This window comes from Schistocerca nitens, chromosome 6 (genome assembly GCF_023898315.1).
Source record: "Schistocerca nitens isolate TAMUIC-IGC-003100 chromosome 6, iqSchNite1.1, whole genome shotgun sequence".
NCBI lineage: Eukaryota > Metazoa > Arthropoda > Insecta > Orthoptera > Acrididae > Schistocerca > Schistocerca nitens.
The window spans coordinates 37398084-37417518 of NC_064619.1; the positions used below are offsets into that span (position 1 = coordinate 37398084).

Genomic DNA, 19435 nt, shown 5'->3' on the forward strand with positions numbered 1-19435 from the left:
TCCTTCTTCTTTACGATTAAAATTGTATTGATGTTTGTGGATTTCAATTGCCTCTCTACACATACGTGTATAATAATGCGACGTCCTCGCTAGCACGCTGGTTTCACCAAATTTTATTTCGTGATCTCCATCCTTAAAAACATGTTCCGCTACTGCCGATTTGTCGATATGTCCCAAGCGACAGTTTCTTTTGTGCTCCGTCAACCGTGTATTGATGCTTCTTTTTGTAGTTCCTATGTAAACCCTGCCACAACTGCACGGAATTTTATATACCCCTGGGGTGGCTAGGGGGTGACGAGCATCTTTTGTTGATCTTAGGCATTCACTAATTTTCTTAGTAGGTCTGAAAATGGTCTCTACGTGAAACTTGGCTAGTACTTTTCCAATGCGATCCGTGATATTATGGATGAACGGAAGAAATACTTTTACAGCTGATGGTTGTTGCTCTCTCCTATTTTTAGGCATTTTTCTATTTGGGTGAAGTGCTCGGTTAATCTCGTTTTTCGTATAACCATTTTTTGCAAAGGCTATTCGTAAATGATTTAGTTCTTCTTGTAAGTAGCCTGGTTCACAAATATACACAGATGTCCGCATTTGAGAGAGGATGTGTAGTTGTCTCAAAGAAGCTAGTTGGAATAACTGGTGAATCACTTGACATGTAAATAGGAGTGATGCCACTATTCGATGATATTGGCAGGAATGGGTGAATCAAGCTGAACACAGTATCAAGAAGGAAGCAGTCGATCTAGAGATGTGATAGAAGGTGAGGACTGAGTGTCAGAGATGCACTTTGAGCCCAGGACACATGATTATCATCAATTTTGACATGCAGTGGATGCTTCAGTGACCACAAGGGCCATTAATAGGCAGCTCACAGAAAGGAGGCTGAGCTCACGGCACCCCTTTTGCAAATTACCATTGACCACTGCGCACCAGCAAGTCAATTTGCAGTTGTGTTTGGCCTGGAATATCATTGAATTGAGTAGAATTGTCTTCAGTGATGAGTCATGCTTTGAACCGATCCCCAGTGACCAGCAAAGACATGTCTGGAGGCACACCGGACAGCAGTGGGATCCCAACCTGACTGTTGCCCACCATATGGCCCGACAGCCAGGAGTGATGGTCTGAGTTGTCATCTGTGACACTCTCATAATTCAGAAGAACATCGATGACATACTAAGCCCATATTGTTGCCATTCATGGCAAGCCATCCTGGGCTTCCATTTCAGCAAGATAATGCCTGCCTGCACACAGTGAGAGTTTCAACTGCTTGTCTTTATGCATGCTAAACTCTACCATGGCCAGCAGTGTCATCAAATCTATACCCAATTGAGAACATTTAGAGCATTATGGGTAGGGTCCTCCATCCAGCTCAGAACTTGGATGATGTAAAGAACCACTTGGACATAATTTCACCTGATATCCCTCAGGAGGTTATCCAACAACTTTATCAATCAGTGCCGAATGGAATAACTGCTTGCATAAGGGCCAGAGGTGATCCAACACATTATTAACTTGCTCAATTTGTGAAGCTCTTTCTCTTGAATAAATCATCCAATTTTTCTGAACTCGTGATCAGTCTTATGTCTGCACAGTTACATCACATCTATCAGTTTCTGCCCCATTGAGATAATAGCCTCTGCTGGCAGATGACAGACATGAAGTCTTTTTCAGGTCTCTCTGCAAACCATCCCGCTGCCTTTACACAGAGTAAGGCCATTGGTGTTTCCATGACCATTTTTTAATCCTCAGTTGCCGATTGTTTCGTCATTAAGTAGTATTTTATGTTTTTAAAGTACTATCAGCTGTAAATTTATTGATGTAATGAATGTGATGGAAACTTCAGATATACTATGTAAAATTCTACCTGTTTTAGATTTCAAATCAATGTGTTTAACAAATACAGCAATAAATAAATCAATAACTAAAATATTTTCCTCAATTAGCAGTTACTGTTGCCTAAGAACAGTTCATACACCTACCTTAGTAACTGAATAAGCTGTGACAAAAAAACCTGTAAAACAGCTGTTATTTATTTTGTTCTATGTAGGTGTGTGTGTGTGTGTGTGTGTGTGTGTGTGTGTGTGTGTGTGTGTGTGTGTGTGTGGAAATTGAGTGAGATGATAATTCCCTTCTTTCCAGCTCCGTGAGAACATTATAAATCGAAAGAAAGGAAGTGAGGTGCTTAGTGTGAAGTACCATTATGATGACATGGTGAGTATATTTGAACTTTAATTCATAATCTTAATTCGAGTACATAACATATATTTATATTATTGGAACTGTAAAACTTAACACTGTCTTTCATGCTGCATGAAGCAGCATGATGAATAATGATTTTGTAAATATAATATTGTAATGTGTACAGTAGACAGTGGACTAGTATTTAAGTACTACAAATATTTTATACACTGAACACTATTATTTGCTACCAGAAATAAAATTAAATAATATTGTATTATTGAGGACATTTTTCAAATGTAGAACAAAGGCTGGTTCAGTTTTGTTTTTCCACATATTCCCTTGCAGAACAAAACCAGCACTCAACATAGTAATCTTTTATGATGATGATTTGAATTTATCCTTATTTTTGTGCATGTCGGTCATGTGTTACACAGTCTGATGCTAGGATGAAGTATGACTTTTTAGAATAGTCCTGTGTTCGTCTACTGAACATGTGCTTAATTAGTATTTCTGGTATAATACAAAGTATCTATGCACAGATTCATTATTGGAGATACAAGAATGGCTACTGTTCAGTTTTTATTTTATAATAATTATATTTTCTTATACAAACATTCATGGAAGTGGTAGAATTTTATTTCCTGTAAATAGTTGAGCACATGATGGTCTTCTATGTACTTATAACATAAGTCTGATTATCTTTTTCTGCAGTCTGAAAGATATCTGGCTTGTTACTCTGTCTCTCAAAAACACTACTCCATATTTTTATGTTGAGTGGACATAGACAAGCACATAGTCCCGAGGTTATTGTAGTTCATGCTGGACATTAGTGTTCTTATAATAAAACATATCCTGCTCAATTTTCTATTTATATAATCTGTATTTGTATTCCATTTTGTGTTATGCAGTATTCATACGCCAAGATATTTTGTATTCTCAGTTTTGGTCATTGATTGTCCATTTAGTTCAGTATGGGGATTAGCTGGTGTTCTATTTTGTTTGGTAAATATGTCCATTGCAACATTTTTGTCCAGTTTTATAAATAAGTTATTCACCACAAATGAGTCTACTACATTCCTCATAACTGCCTTTAACGTTTTCTTTCAATATTTTCTTGTTTCCAGTTATCAGGATTTTAGTGTTATCTGCAAATTGGCGTATTTTACCATTACTGTTGTTTAAGCTTTTTGCATCAAGTGAATACAGGATTTACCCTTGAGGCACACAGCATTTCATTGCTAATATATCAGATTTTTGTACATTAGCTGTTTCATTTTCTTCGTGTGTTATCTCTATGAATTTTCTTCATGTGTTATCAATATGAACTGTTTTCTCTGATTAATCTAGTCAAGTGCTGATTCTGTAATACCTACATTCTCTATCTACCTACATAGCTTATCATAGCTGAAGATATCAAAGTTTAGAAATACACTCAAAACATGATCTTGCCTATCTGTCACTTGCAGAGTTATGTAGAAGCAAGAAAATATAGCTGTTTGAAGTGAGTGACTTCTTGTAAATTCATTGTTGGTGTTCTGTTAACATTGTCCCACTGTAACAACAATCAAGCCCAAATTTCAAATGAGGTTCATCAACGAAGTAAAACAATGAACACTGAAAGCACCTTTGTTCTGACTCCAACATATGAACACAACGTAACTGCCTCCTCAAAGAAAAGTATTATTGTTTATACAAGCATTGATGCTTCTGAATATGCAAACAGTACAAACATAAGAAATATCGAGAACCTTCCACAAATGCTAAATACTAAGTAACGTGTTGGTGATCAAATTTGAGCTGACAGTTGACAGCACACTAGTCACCAGCACAGCCACAACTCCACACCACACATCATTGCTCCCTCTCCTGGACGAATAGTGACCTGCAGTTTCAGAAGCCAATTACAGCATCCCAGATCCAGATCTCGTCAATCGCCCTCAGTAAAGCAGCACTGGAGGTTCTTCGCATTTGGGTCACGTTGTCACATCCTCCTCTTTATGATGAACACTGAAGGTAGCTCCTCCTGCCAAAGCTTCATGATCAGTGAGAAAGCTTTGTTTCCTTGGATGCAAAGCTCCCATCATTGATCTGCACCTCAGGACTGCAGCTGGTCATGACTTGTGGGACATGGATTACTTCTCTGCATTCTGTTCACCAAGGATCATAATCATTAACTTCGTATGTGATCCCTGACAAGCAGCAAAGGATAATTTATTTTATTAATTTTTCCGATACTCCCACTTTCCGCACAGGTGTAAAAATGCATACCGAGTCTCCTAGGCCGTATCTCAATGCCCAGTGCTTGACGTTATAATGCCGACAGTCCTTTTCCCGTGTGTCCGGGGACCGTGAGAGAGTGTGCTGTCATCCTTTTTGAGTCCTGGTGATGGCATGTTTGACATAGTCATTCTGAGTGTCTTCTCTGTGACACCATTCATCTGTAGATGATGGGCAGTTATCATTCTGTGAGTTATGTCACAATGTGAAATTACTTCAGGTATTACTCTTGACTGGAAAACTTTTCCACAATCAGAGATCATCACACGGACTGCTCCATGCTCCAAAAGGAACCTTGCAATTTTCTGAATTTGGCAGTAGGTCCAGTTTTGGTGATGGCATAGCAGGTGTGGTGATTAGTGCAGACTGTTATGCATTAATTCCTGTTTATCAATTTCAGAAAGTGCAAAACCTCCCCAAGATGTTAGTTCTGGTCCAGCGGAATGGTGCTGCTGTAGGCAGAATAGGTATCAGATGCCCTAGAGGTAATTGTGGCATGTGCTTCCTTCACTAACATTCTTTGCAGTCATTCACATAGTTTCTAATGGAGCAGCAAATATCTTGATACTTGCATCCAATTCTGGCTAGTGTCTTTGTGAATCCCAGGCAAGACCAGATGTTGATGTGTCACGAAAATGCTTCAGAACAGCTGGCCGTAGATGATCTGGTATGAGGGGCAGCCATTTCCGACCCATTGGATTAGATCATAGTTCCTCTTATAACATGTTTTTCACAGGTGGTGAATCTTCCCTACGTGCAGCAGTGATATTATTCAATACATCAATGACTGAGATTTCATCCACACTACTATGTTCCACCTAAGGATTACTTGAAAGGCAGTTAGTGTCCTTATGTCTGCACTCAGTTTTGTATACCATTGTGCCGTCTTCCTCCTGAAGCCTTATTGCCCATCTTGCCAGTCAAACTGATGGATCCATCAGGCTAGTCATCCAACCTTGAGAATTTGCCAAATAAATAGGGCTGGAACGTGTTGATGGCTCAAACACCTACCAGGCAGTCTTTCTTGTTTGTAAAGTAGTTCATCTCCGACTTGCAGAGTTCTTTAGAAACATAAGTTGTAACGTTTTCAGTATTTTTGTAGTTGGCATCAGATCTGCACCCATCACATAATTTGTAACAGCAGTGTGAAATTCTGTCCCTCATATCATACAGTGCTAGGACTGGAGGAGATGTTTGTGCTTCCTTAAAGACAAGAGAAGATCTTTCTTGTGCCTCATTCCAGGAAAATTTGGTGTCTTCCTGCAGTAGTTCTTGCAATGGACATGTCTTGGTACTTATTTACAGATAACCAGTAGTAAGTGCATATGCCAAGAAAACTTCTCATGTCTCAAAAGTGTCAAGGAGACAGAAAATTTGTAACTACTGTTACTTTATCTTGATTGGGATGGACTCCATTGCCATTGATTAGTTACCCCTGGATTTTTATTTCCTGAGTGTTGAAGAGGCACACTTTCTGATTCATGTAGATACCTGCTGTATGAATGTACATCAATGTGGTTGTCATGTGGGTTATGTTTTCTTCAGGCGTTGTGATGAAGCAAGCTGGGATTTTTTACTTCCCCTCTTGTTTTGCCATCTGCCTCCTTAAATTTATTTTTTCCCTTTTAACTAAGTACTATTAACATACGTCAGTATAATTTGCATTTTCATAAAGGATAAAGGTTGGCCCTCAGTTTAAAAGAATATAACACCAGATCTAATTTTGTGCTTAGTTTTATCTATGTAATTGATGTGCTAATTTATTTTGACTATTACTAGTTTGTATTTTTCATTACAGGGTGAAATAAGTAATTGTTTTTTAACTTAAATTCTATTGTTGACATATAAACAAATATAAATTCTGTACTAATTATAAACATTTGGGAGACCAAAGAAAAGCATTCTTAAAGGATCTACTTGGCTCTATTCGAAAACATGTTAGCAAAGCCGGCTCTTAATCAATTCCAAAGTAATTAACAGTTTTGTCCACAGTATTGTTTGAATACTTATATTTGTTAATTTCTTGATTTAAACAAATAATTTGTCCTAACTCTTGCAGCAGAAGAAACTGTTAAAAAGAACCAGTTTTTCGATATATTCAGTTAATTTAATGAGTTAAGCTTTAATTGTAATTTCCGTAAATTAAACTTTGAAAATGTGTAGTTTCAGCACCTATTATTGTGAGGATTTATAAGGTCATGGTTTTTGGCCTCGAGTCAGTCAGTCCACGGCCGAGTTTCAGACAAGGAACCCGTGTTTGTTAGAATGATGACAATGCATCAACTAAACAGTGAAATAAGTTTTACACCAATAGGCCATGTGTTCAAGCAATGGCAGTGTCTGTTCATTTTATTTGAAACACTGTGAACTGTGTCGTTAGGCTTTTACTGCTCGTAGATGTTCAACAGTAAACTATTGTAGCAGTATGTGGATGTTCGCCTGCTAACTATTAATAAGGTTTATGGGAAGTTAGGACAATAGTGCACTGGCCATATTAAATGTGTATATGGGGGGGTTGTGAAAAGTGAAAGTAAACTGCTGTGAAATGTAACTGTGCCTCTGTCAGCTACATCATTTACAGTAGACTGTAGTTGCACTTACACCCCAAATTTTTCAGCCAGTACGTCAACACCGTGGACAATCAATGAAGAAATAAAGCAGTGTGACAGACCGAGACTCAAACTCGAGACCTTTGCCTTTCATGGGCAAGTGCTCTACCAACCGAGCTACCCAAACACCACTCACGACCCATCCTCACAGCTTCAGTTCCGCCAGTACCTCGTCTCCTACCTTCCAAACTTCACAGAAGCTCTTCTGCGAAACAAGCAGAACTAGCACTCCTGGAAGAAAGGATATTGCAGATATATGGCTTAACCACAGCCTGGGGGATGTTTCCAGAATGAGATTTTCACTCTGCAGTGGAGTGTGCACTGATATGAACCTTCCTGACAGATTAAAACTGTGTGCCACACTGAGACTTGAACTCGGGACCTTTGCCTTTCGCGGGCAAAATCTCTACCAACTGAGCTACCCAAGGACGACTTACGACCCGTCCTCACAGCTTCAATTCTGCCAGTACCTCGTCTCCTACCTTCCAAACGTCACAGAAGCTCTTCTGTGAAACAAGCAGAACTAGCACTCCTGGAAGAAAGGATATTGCAGATATATGGCTTAACCACAGCCTGGGGGATGTTTCCAGAATGAGATTTTCACTCTGCAGTGGAGTGTGCACTGATATGAACCTTCCTGACAGATTAAAACTGTGTGCCAGACTGAGACTTGAACTCGGGACCTTTGCCTTGCGGGCAAGTGCTCTACCATGTCTCTGCAATATCCTTTCTTCCAGGAGTGCTAGTTCTGCTTGTTTCACAGAAGAGCTTCTGTGAAGTTTGGAAGGTTGGAGACAAGGTACTGGCAGAATTGAAGCTGTGAGGACGGGTCGTAAGTCGTCCTTGGGTAGCTCAGTTGGTAGAGCACTTGCCCGCGAAAGGCAAAGGTCCTGAGTTAGAGTCTCGGTCCAGCACACAGTTTTAATCTGTCAGGAAGTTTCATATCAGTGCTCACTCCACTGCGGAGTGAAAATCTCATTGAAGAAATAAAGCAGGTGACCGTCTTCACATCTTTGAAAAAATTGACAATGTCATCCATTTACATAGGTGTCAGGTTGTACATGGTATGCTCAAAGATGGCTGGAGCATTACCTAGTCCAAACAGCACAACTTTGACTCTTAGAGGCCATCAGGTATTAAGAAAGCAGTCTTTCCCCAGTCAGCTATGCCAATCTTGATTTTACAGTAACCCACTCCTAGTCCATGGTTGAGAAATACTTTGATCCTTTTAGCCTGTCAAGGGTGAAGAATGCCACAACAACAGAATAATTAATCCAGTGCTGCCAGCACACCAAGGGAGTGTAACATAAAGATTCTGATGAAAGAGGTATGAAAGCCTCTCAAATGTGGTCCCAATGGCTGTTATGGAAGACCACCATGACGCCACCTCTCTCATACTCTAGGTAATAAGAGATGAGATACAGCAGTTTATGGCAGCCAGATATGTCATAATGAATGTACAAAAGATAGCAGCCATAAATGTCAACCTTGTATACCTGGAGCTAACAGAGAGTGTTGCAGAAGAGGTGCATCAATATTTAGCAGCAATTTCATCCACCAGTCAGGCATGCTATGAAGGCTGGACTTGACTAACTAGGATTTCTGCCAATGGAATCAAACAGCAACCCAGTATCTGACCAACCTAGGTACAACCATCTCATACACCAAGAATAATAACCCACAAAAGAACAGACATTTGGAAGGCAGAGGACAGTACTGCAGCATGACTGCCCTGTAAACATCACACACCACTGCAGAGAAAGATGATGAGTGGTCTATTACTATTACACCACAAGACAACTACCCTCACAACAGTCCTATTGATACCAGTCAACTGCAGGTGATTATAGTTGACAAGTGGGATGAAGCACTTCACTATACATTGGACAAGGTCACTCCTCAACAAGCCACAACCATTCCGTGCCACTGTACAGAGGTACCAGCTACTCACCCAGCCACCAAATTAAGAAAAAGTAAAACCGTATGTAAAAGTAAGGCCACCACAGATGAAATTTCTCATGGACCGCATTTACAAATATATCTGTACATCTCATCAATGTCATCATTGATGGCCTATCTGTCCGGGTACTGGTCGAGTCAGAGATTCCTTTTTCTGTAATGCTGAATGATCATTGACACCAGAAAACAAGACTACATTCCATGATAGAAAGTGACTGTGATGAAGGTCACAAATGGAAAATATGTCCAATCAGTAAGAAGAAGCATTGCAAGAATAATTATGACAGAACACAACCTTTTGCATTTATCATTTTAACAGAATGTAGTTTTCATTTTATTTTCAGATGGGGCTTCCTACAAGCTTTTCAAACACAGACTGTGGAAGAGCTCCAGACGGACAGAGCTATTCCGACAAGCACACGTAATGAAGATTGCTCTACATTGTTGTTTGCCATTGAAAATGTCATTATCCTACCACTATCAACAAGACGAGTTCCATTCATCAATCTAGATGCTCAGTTAAACTGTGAAGTTTTTGCTGAAAATAAAAACCTATTCAGGCATACAGTAGAAATCTACATACCACCAGCAATCATAAGCAGATGGTCAAGGAGAACTTTGGATTACTAAATGCCATGACCATCCATAACTCATACCTGAAGGTATGTGTGTGCAAACAGCCAAATCAGTTGAAAATGGGAAGCTCAGAGCCATCAATGAAGAATTGTGTTCGACTAAAACTGCAGACAAGGTAGGGAAGGAAGCAACTATAAAACAGCCAGTGGTTTCTGGCCTGACCAATGAGCAATGTTGACGAGTATCAGCCATTCTGTGTCAGTTTTTGGATGCCTCCAACAAAACACTTTATCAACACTGGTGATAATCCACCATTTAGCCAGTGCTTGTATTGGGTGTCACTTGTTGGACAACTGATAATCTGGGAAGAAGTGGAGATGATGCTGCAAGATGACATCACTGAACCTTCAGAGTGCCCTTGGTGTTCTCCTGTGGTCCTAGTGAAGGAGGACCCCATTTTATTAACAAAATCAAGGAAAAAAATGTATCCATCCATAGCCGAGCATTGATGACACTCTGACTGTTCCAAAGGAGCAAAGTATTTATTAACTACGGACATATTTTGGCAAATCCATCACATGCCCTTGTGGCATTCTTGACATCATCTCGGATGAACACACATGATACAGGCCAGTGTACTGTATTCTGTTACTTAAAAAGTCTCTGAGCCACTCACACATCTGAGAACCCATCTGAGATTTATTCCTTGTGCACTGACTTTCATTAACATTCTGCAGTGGGGCACTGTGTCAGACACTTTCAGGAAATAGAGGAATATGGAATTTCCCTCTTGCCTGATATCCATAGATCATGGGATATTGTGCAAGAATAGGCAGGGCTTACTAAAATTGTTGATTTGTGTATAGTACTTAGACTTTGCTCAGGAGTACTGCAGCAAATCAACATTAAGGATGTTGGTCAGCACTTTTGCAGATCCATTCTTTTACACTTGTTCATAATCAGCTGTGCCTTTTTACAGTCTCAGGACTGTGCTGAGGGAGAAATTCATGATAAATACAAGCTAAGTAAGAGGGCAGTGCAACAGATAGTATTCTCTGTAAAGTTAAATTTGGATTTGATCCACATCATCTAATGACTTATTTGTTTTCAAACAATGGAAAAATCCAAGATGGAATGTAATTATGAAAAGGGAAGTTGCTTCTCACCATATAGTGGACGTGCTGAATCGCAGATAGGCACAACAAAAAGACTGTCACAAATAAAGCTTTCGACCAGTAAGGCCTATGTCAAACACACACACACACACACACACACACACACACACACACACACACACGACTCTTACATGATCTGCCCATCTAATCTTTAGAATTCTTCTGTAGCACCAGATTTCAAAAGCTTCTATTCTCTTCTTGTCTAAACTATTTATCATGCATGTTTCTCTTCCATACATGGCTACACTCCATACAAATACTTTCAGAAAAGACTTCCTGACACTTAAATCCATACTCGATGTTAACAAATTCCTCTTCTTCAGAAACTCTTTCCTTGCCATACATTGTACAGTGTACGTTTCATATCCTCTCTACTTTGACCATCATCAGTTATTTTGCTCCCCAAATAGCAAAACTCATCTGCCATTTTGTCTCATTTCCTAATCTGATTCCCTCAGCATCACCTGATTTAATTTGACTACATTCCATTATACTTGTTTTTCTATTATTGATGTTCTTGTTATATCCTTCTGTCTGTTATATCCATTCTGTTCAACTGCTCTTCCAAGTCCTTTGCTGTCTCTGACAGAATTACAAGGTCATCAACAAACATCAAAGTTTTTATTTCTTCTCCCTGAACTCTAATTACTACTCCAAATTTTATCTTTTGTATCCTTTACCACTTGCTCACTATATGGACTGAATAACATCAGGGATAGGCTACAACGCTGCCTCACTCCCCTCCCAACCACTGCTTCTCTTTCATGCCCTTCAACTCTTATAACTGCCATCTGGTTTCTGTACAGATTGTAAATAGCCTTTTGCTCCCTGTATTTTATCCATGCCACCTTTAGAATTTAAAAGAGAGTATTCCAGTCAACATTGCCAAAACCTTTCTCTAAGACTGCAAGTGCTATAAAAGTATGTTTGTCTTTCCTTAACCTATCTCCTTTGAGAAGTCATAGGGTTAGCATTGGCTCCTCCAAGGTCAGCTTCTACCATTTTTTCCATTTGTCTGTAAACAATTCGTGTTAGTATTTTGTAGCCGTGACTTATTAAATTGGTAGTTAGGTAATTTCCACACCTGTCAGTACCTGCTTTCTTTGTAATTGCTATTATTATAATCTTTTTGAAGTCTGAGGGTATTTCATGTGTCTCAGACATCTTGCACACCAGATGAAAGAGTTTTGTCATGGCTGGCCTACCCAAGGCTATCATTAGTTCTAATGGAATGCTGTCTGTTTCCAGGGCCTTGTTTTGACTTAGGTCTTTGAGTGCTCTGTCAAATTCTTCATGCATATCACATACCCCATTTCATCTTCCTTTACATCCTCTTCCATTTCCATAATATTGCCCTCAAGTACAGCTGCCTTGTATAGGCCTTCTATATACTCTTTCCACCCTTCGGACTATCCCTTCATTCCTTAGAACTGATTTTCCATCTGAGGTCTTCATATTCATACAAGTGCTTCTCTTTCTCCAATGCCTCTTTAATTTTCAAGGCAGCATCTATCTTACCCTACCCCTAGTGATATATGCTTCTACATCCTTACATTTGTCCTCTAGCCACACCTGCTTAGCCATTTTGCACTTCCTGTTGATCTCATTTTTTACACATTTGTATTCCCTTTCGCCTGCTTCATGTACTCCATTTTTATATTTTGTCCTCTCATTAGTTGAATTAAATACCCTCACCAAATGTATTGAAGTTATGTTGAGAACTTTACATGAATGGTAGTAAAATCCCCAAACTAAGTAGTCATCGAACATATGTAAAACCTAAGTCCATTGTGCAATCACAATACCGAAATATTCACCAGCCCAAAACAGGTCAGAGTTGAATATAATGATTGACACACACGATACAAAAAATATTAACTCATGCTCTGTCCATCCCCAGTTTTGTAATGCAACTGGAAAAAGTTGGTGCTGCATTGAACCATGGACCTTGCCGTTGGTGGGGAGGCTTGCGTGCCTCGGTGATAAAGATAGCCATAACTTAGGTGCAACCACAACGGAGGGGTATCTGTTGAGAGGCCAGACAAACATGTTGTTCCTGAAGAGGGGCAGCAGCCTTTTCAGTAGTTGCAGGGACAACAGTCTGGGTTATTGACTGATCTGGCCATGTAACATTTATGGGAATTAGTGAAGTTCTGTGGCAGGAGGAAGAGGACTTCTGGTCAGGTGAATACAGGGTTATAAATACAAAATCAAATTGGCATAATGCAGGAGTAGGTTCAATAATGAATGAAAAAATAGGAGCACAGTTAAGTACTGCGAATAGCATAGTGAGCGCATTATTGTAGTCAAGATGGGCAGGAAGTCCATGCCTACCACAGTAGTACAAGTTTTATAAGCCAGATAGCTCTGCAGATGATGAAGAGATTGAAGAAATGTATGATGAGATAAATAAGAATTATTCACATAGTTAAGGGAGATGAAAATTTAATAGTCATTGGGGCTGGAATTCATTAGTAGGAGAAGGAAGAGACGGAAAAGTATTAGGTGAATATGAAGTGGGGGTAAGAAATGAAAGAGGAAGGTAGAATTTTGCACAGACCATAATGTGATCATAGCTAACACTTCATTTAAGAATCATGAAAGAAGGTTGTATACATGGAAGAGGCCTGGAGGCACTGGAAGGTTTCATATAGATTATATAATGGTGAGATAGAGATTTAGGAACCAGATTTTAAATTGTAAGAAATTTTGAGGGGCAGATGTGGACTCTAACCACAAACTGTTGAATATGAATTCTAGATTAAAACTGAAGAAACTGCAAAAAGGTGGAAATTTAAGGAGATGGGATCTAGATAAACTGAAAGAACCAAAGGTTGTAGAGAGTTTCAGAGAGAGAGCATTAGGGAACGATTGACAAGAATGGGGGAAGGAAATGCAGTAGAAGAAGAATGGGTAGCTTTGAGAGATTAAATAGTGAATGCAGCGGAGGATCAAGTAGGTAAAAAGACAAGGGCCAGTAGAAATCCTTGGGTAACAGAATAGATATTGAATTTAATTGATGAAAATATAAAATATAAAAATACGGTAAATGAATCAGGTAAAAATGAATACAAACATCTCAAAAACGAGATTGACAGGAAGTGCAAAATGGCTAAGCAGGGATGGCTAGAGGACAAATTTAAGTGTGTATAGGCATATGTCACTGGGGGTAAGATAGATACTGCCTACCAGAAAATTAAAGACATGTTTGGAGAAAAGAGAACCACTTGTATGAATATCAAGAGCTCAGATGGAAAACCAGTTCTAAGCAAAGAAGGAAAGGCAGAAACGTGAAAGGAACATATAGAGGGTTTATACAGGAGTGATGTACTTGAGGGAAATATTATTGAAATGGAAGAGGACGTAGATGAAGATGAGATGGGAGATCTGATAATGCTTGAAGAATTTGACAGAGCACTGAAAGACCTAAGTTGAAACAAGGCCCAGAAGTAGCCAACATTCCATTAGAACTACTGATAACCTTGGGAGAGCCAGCCCTGACAAACCCTACCATCTGGTGAACAAGATGTATGGGACAAGTGAAATACGCTTGGGCTTCAAGAACAATATATTAATTCCAGTTCCAAAGAAAGCAAGTGTTGACAGGTGTGAAAATTACCAATCTTTCAATGTAATATGTCACAGCTGCAAATACTAACACGAATTCTTTACAGACAAATGGAAAAACTGGTAGAAGCTGACCTCAGATTAAGGAAAGGCAAACCTATTTTTATAGCATTTGTAGTATTAGAGAAAGCTTTTGGCATTGTTGACTGGAATACTCTCTTTCAAATTCTAAAGGTGACATGGATAAAATGCAGGGAGCAAAAAGGTATTTACAATCTGTACAGAAACCAGATGGCAGTTATAAGAGTTGAAGGGCACGAAAGAGAAGCAGTGGTTGAGAAGGGAGTGAGACAGGGTTTAACCTATTCCTGATGTTATTCAATCTGTATATTGAGCAAGTGGTAAAGGATACAAAAGAAAAATTTTGGAGTAAGAATTAGAGTTCAGGGAGAATAAATAAAAACTTTGATGTTTGCCGATGACGTAGTAATTCTGTCAGAGACAGCAAAGTACTTGGAAGAACAGTTGAACATAATGGATATAACAGAAAGAGGGATATAACAAGAACATCAATAAAAGCAAAGCAAGGATAATGGAATGTAGTCAAATTAAATCAGGTGATGCTGAAGGAATTAGATTAAGAAATGAGACACTTAACGTGGTAGATGAGTTTTGCTATTTGAGGAGCAAAATAACTGATGACGGTTGAAGTAGAGAGGATATGAAATGTATTCTGTACAATGTATGGCAAGGAAAGTGTTTCTGAAGAAGAGAAATTTGTTAACATCTAGTATAGATTTAAGTGTCAGGAAGTCTTTTCTGAAAGTATTTGTATGTAGTGTAGCCATGTATTGAAGTGAAACATACACAATAAATAGTTTAGACAAGAAGAGAATAGAAGCTTTTGAAATGAAATGTGGTGCTACAGAAAAATGCTGAAGATTAGATGGGTAGCTAATGAAGAGGTACTGAATAGAGTTGCGGGGAAGAGCATTTTGTGGTACAACTTGACTAGATTAGATTAGATTAATACTAGTTCCATGGATCATGAATACGATATTTTGTAACGATGTGGAACGAGTCAAATTTTCCAATACATGACATAATTGAGTTAACTTTTTTATTTTTTGTTTTTTATTTAATTTTTAATAATTTTTTGATTGTTTTTTTTTCTTTTTTTTTCTTAGTTTATATCTAAAAATTCCTCTATGGAGTAGGAGTTGTCATTCAGAAATTCTTTTAATTTCTTCTTAAATATTTGTTGGTTATCTGTCAGACTTTTGATACTATTTGGTAAGTGACCAAAGACTTTAGTGGCAGTATAATTCACCCCTTTCTGTGCCAAAGTTATATTTAATCTTGAATAGTGAAGATCATCCTTTCTCCTAGTATTGTAGTTATGCACACTGCTATTACTTTTGAATTGGGTTTGGTTGTTAATAACAAATTTCATAAGAGAGTATATATACTGAGAAGCTACTGTGAATATCCCTAGATCCTTAAATAAATGTCTGCAGGATGATCTTGGGTGGACTCCAGCTATTATTCTGATTACACACTTTTGTGCAATAAATACTTTATTCCTCAGTGATGAATTACCCCGAAATATGATGCCATATGAAAGCAATGAGTGAAAATAGGCGTAGTAAGCTAATTTACTAAGATGTTTATCACCAAAATTTGCAATGACCCTTATTGCATAAGTAGCTGAACTCAAACGTTTCAGCAGATCATCAATGTGTTGCTTCCAATTTAATCTCTCATCAATGGACACACCTAAAAATTTGGAATATTCTACCTTAGCTATATGCTTCTGATTAAGGTCTATATTTATTAATGGCATCATACCATTCACTGTACGGAACTGTATGTACTGTGTCTTATCAAAATTCAGTGAGAGTCCGTTTACAAGGAACCACTTAGTAATTTTCTCGAAGACATTATTGACAATTTCATCAGTTAATTCTTGTTTGTCAGGTGTGATTACTATACTTGTATCATCAGCAGAGAGAACTAACTTTACCTCTTCATGAATGTAGAACGGCAAGTCATTAATATACAGGGTGATTCAAAAAGAATACCACAACTTTAAAAATGTGTATTTAATGAAAGAAACATAATATAACCTTCTGTTATACATCATTACAAAGAGTATTTAAAAAGGTTTTTTTTCACTAAAAAACAAGTTCAGAGATGTTCAATATGGCCCCCTCCAGACACTCGAGCAATATCAACCCGATACTCCAACTCGTTCCACACTCTCTGTAGCATATCAGGCGTAACAGTTTGGATAGCTGCTGTTATTTTTCGTTTCAAATCATCAATGGTGGCTGGGAGAGGTGGCTGAAACACCATATCCTTAACATACCCCCATAAGATAAAATCGCAGGGGGTAAGATCAGGGCTTCTTGGAGGCCAGTGATGTAGTGCTCTGTCACGGGCTGCCTGGCGGCCGATCCATCGCCTCGGGTAGTTGACATTCAGGTAGTTACGGACAGATAAGTGCCAATGTGGTGGCACTCCATCCTGCTGAAATACGAATTGTTGTGCTTCTTGTTCGAGCTGAGGGAACAGCCAATTCTCTAACATCTCCAGATACTGTAGTCCAGTTACAGTAGCACCTTCGAAGAAAAAGGGACCAAAAACTTTATTGGCTGAAATGGCACAGAAAACGTTCACTTTAGGCGAGTCACGTTCATACTGAGTTGTTTCCCGCGGATTCTCAGTGCCCCATATACAGACATTGTGACGGTTGACTTTCCCGTTAGTGTGGAAAGTTGCTTCATCACTAAACACAATCTTTGAAACGAAAGATTCATCTGTTTCCATTTGAGCAAGGATAAAATCACAGAAATCGATTCTTTTAATCTTATCAGCTGCAGACAGTGCTTGAACCAATTTCAGACGATAAGGTTTCATAACTAACCTTTTTCGTAGGACTCTCCATACAGTTGATTGTGGAATTTGCAGCTCTCTGCTAGCTCTGCGAGTCGATTTTCCTGGGCTGCGAACAAATGCTTGCTGGATGCGTGCTACATTTTCATCACTCGTTCTCGGCCGTCCAGAACTTTTCCCTTTGCACAAACACCCATTCTCTGTAAACTGTTTATACCAACGTTTAATACACCACCTATCAGGAGGTTTAACACCATACTTCGTTCGAAATGCACACTGAACAACTGTCGTCGATTCACGTCTGCCATACTCAATAACACAAAATGCTTTCTGTTGAGCGGTCGCCATCTTAGCATCAACTGACGCTGACGCCTAGTCAACAGCGCCTCAAGCGAACAAATGTACAACTAAATGAAACTTTATAGCTCCCTTAATTCGCCGACAGATAGTGCTTAGTTCTGCCTTTTGTCGTTGCAGAGTTTTAAATTCCTAAAGTTGTGGTATTCTTTTTGAATCACCCTGTATATTAAGAACAACAAAGGACCGAAGACTGACCCTTGTGGAACCCCATTCTTGATAGTTCCCCAGTTTGAGGAATGTGCTGATCTTTGAATATTATGAGAACTGCTTATTTCAACTTTCTGCACTCTTCCAGTTAGGTACGAATTAAACCATTTGTGCACTGTCCCACTCATGCCACAATACTTGAGCTTGTCTAGCAGAATTTCATGATTTACACAATCAAAAGCCTTTGAGAGATCACAAAAAATCCCAATGGGTGGTGTTTGGTTATTCAGATCATTCAAAATTTGATTGGTGAAAGCATAGATGGCATTTTCTGTTGAAAAACCTTTCTGGAAACCAAACTGACATTTTGTTAGTACTTCATTTTTACAGATATGTGAAGCTACTCTTTAATACATTACTTTCTCAAAAATTTTGGATAAAGCTTTTTAGAAGGGAGATTGGACGGTAATTGCTGACATCAGATCTATCCCCTTTTTTATGCAAAGGTATAACAATAGCATATTTCAGTCTATCAGGGAGAATGCCCTGTTCCAGAGAGCTATTACACAGGTGGCTGAGAATCTTACTTATCTGTTGTGAACAATCTTTTAGTATTTTGCTGGAAATGCCATCAATTCCATGTGAGTTTTTGCTTTTAAGCAAGTTCATTATTTTCCTAATTTCAGAGGGAGAAGTGGGTGAGATTTCAATTGTATCAAATTGCATAGGTATAGCCTCTTCCATTAACAGCCTAGCATCTTCTAATGAACACCTGGATCCTCCTATATCCACAACATTTAGAAAATGATTATTAAAAATATTTTCAACTTCTGACTTTTTGTTAGTAAAGTTTTCATTCAATTTGCTCTTGGTTGACCTGTTTCTCTTTTAATAATATTCCAAATTGTTTTAGTTTTATTATCAGAGTTGCTGATTTCAGACATGATACACATACTTCTCGATTTTTTTTAATAACTTTTCTTAATATAGCACAATAGTTTTTATAATGTTTGATAGTTTCTGGGTCACTACTCTTTCTTGCTGTCAGATACATTTCCCTTTTCCGGTTACAAGATATTTTTATACCCTTAGTAAGCCATGGTTTGTTACATGGTTTCTTACGAGTATATTTAACTATTTTCTTGGGGAAGCAGTTTTCAAATGCATTTACAAAAGTGTCATGAAATAAATTATATTTTAAATTGACATCAGGTTCACGGTACACCTCATCCCAGTGTAACTGCTGTAGGCTTTCCCTGAAATTTGCAATTGTTAAATCGTTGACTGAACGCACTACTTTGGAGGACTGTGTAGTACTGCTGAATGGAGCTATGTCATACGAGGTGCGGCTAGAAAAAATCCGCACTGATTCTGGAAAAAACATTTATTTACAATTATTTACAATTGCATGTTATCTCCTTCAATGTACTCTCCTCCTCGGTCTCTACACCGCTCCATACGAATTTTCCACTGTTCATAGCAATGCTGCCAATCATTTTCGGTAAGTCCATACATTACTTCCATCGCTTTTTCTTTTACTGCTTCAACAGTCTCAAATCTAGTTCCTTTCAAAGCTGACTTGACTTTAGGGAAAATAAAAGTCACAGGGGGCCAAATCAGGTGAGTAGGGTGGATGATCTAAAATGGGAATGTTGTGTTTTGCCAAAAACGTCTTCACTGACAATG

General features: G+C 38.6%; 1 protein-coding gene across 3 annotated transcripts in view; it reads left to right on the forward strand.

Moving 5' to 3' along the window:
- Positions 1-19435, forward strand: part of LOC126262486 (voltage-dependent calcium channel subunit alpha-2/delta-3) — an 823568-nt gene that overhangs the window by 486600 nt on the left and 317533 nt on the right. For 2 of the 3 annotated variants that reach the window (XM_049959148.1, XM_049959149.1), the window contains exon 15: positions 2143-2214. The exons of the other annotated variant lie outside the window; for it this stretch is intronic. In XM_049959148.1, the coding sequence (XP_049815105.1) occupies positions 2143-2214 (72 nt within the window). The remainder of the gene's footprint in view (positions 1-2142; positions 2215-19435) is intronic. 3 annotated transcript variants of the gene reach the window in all.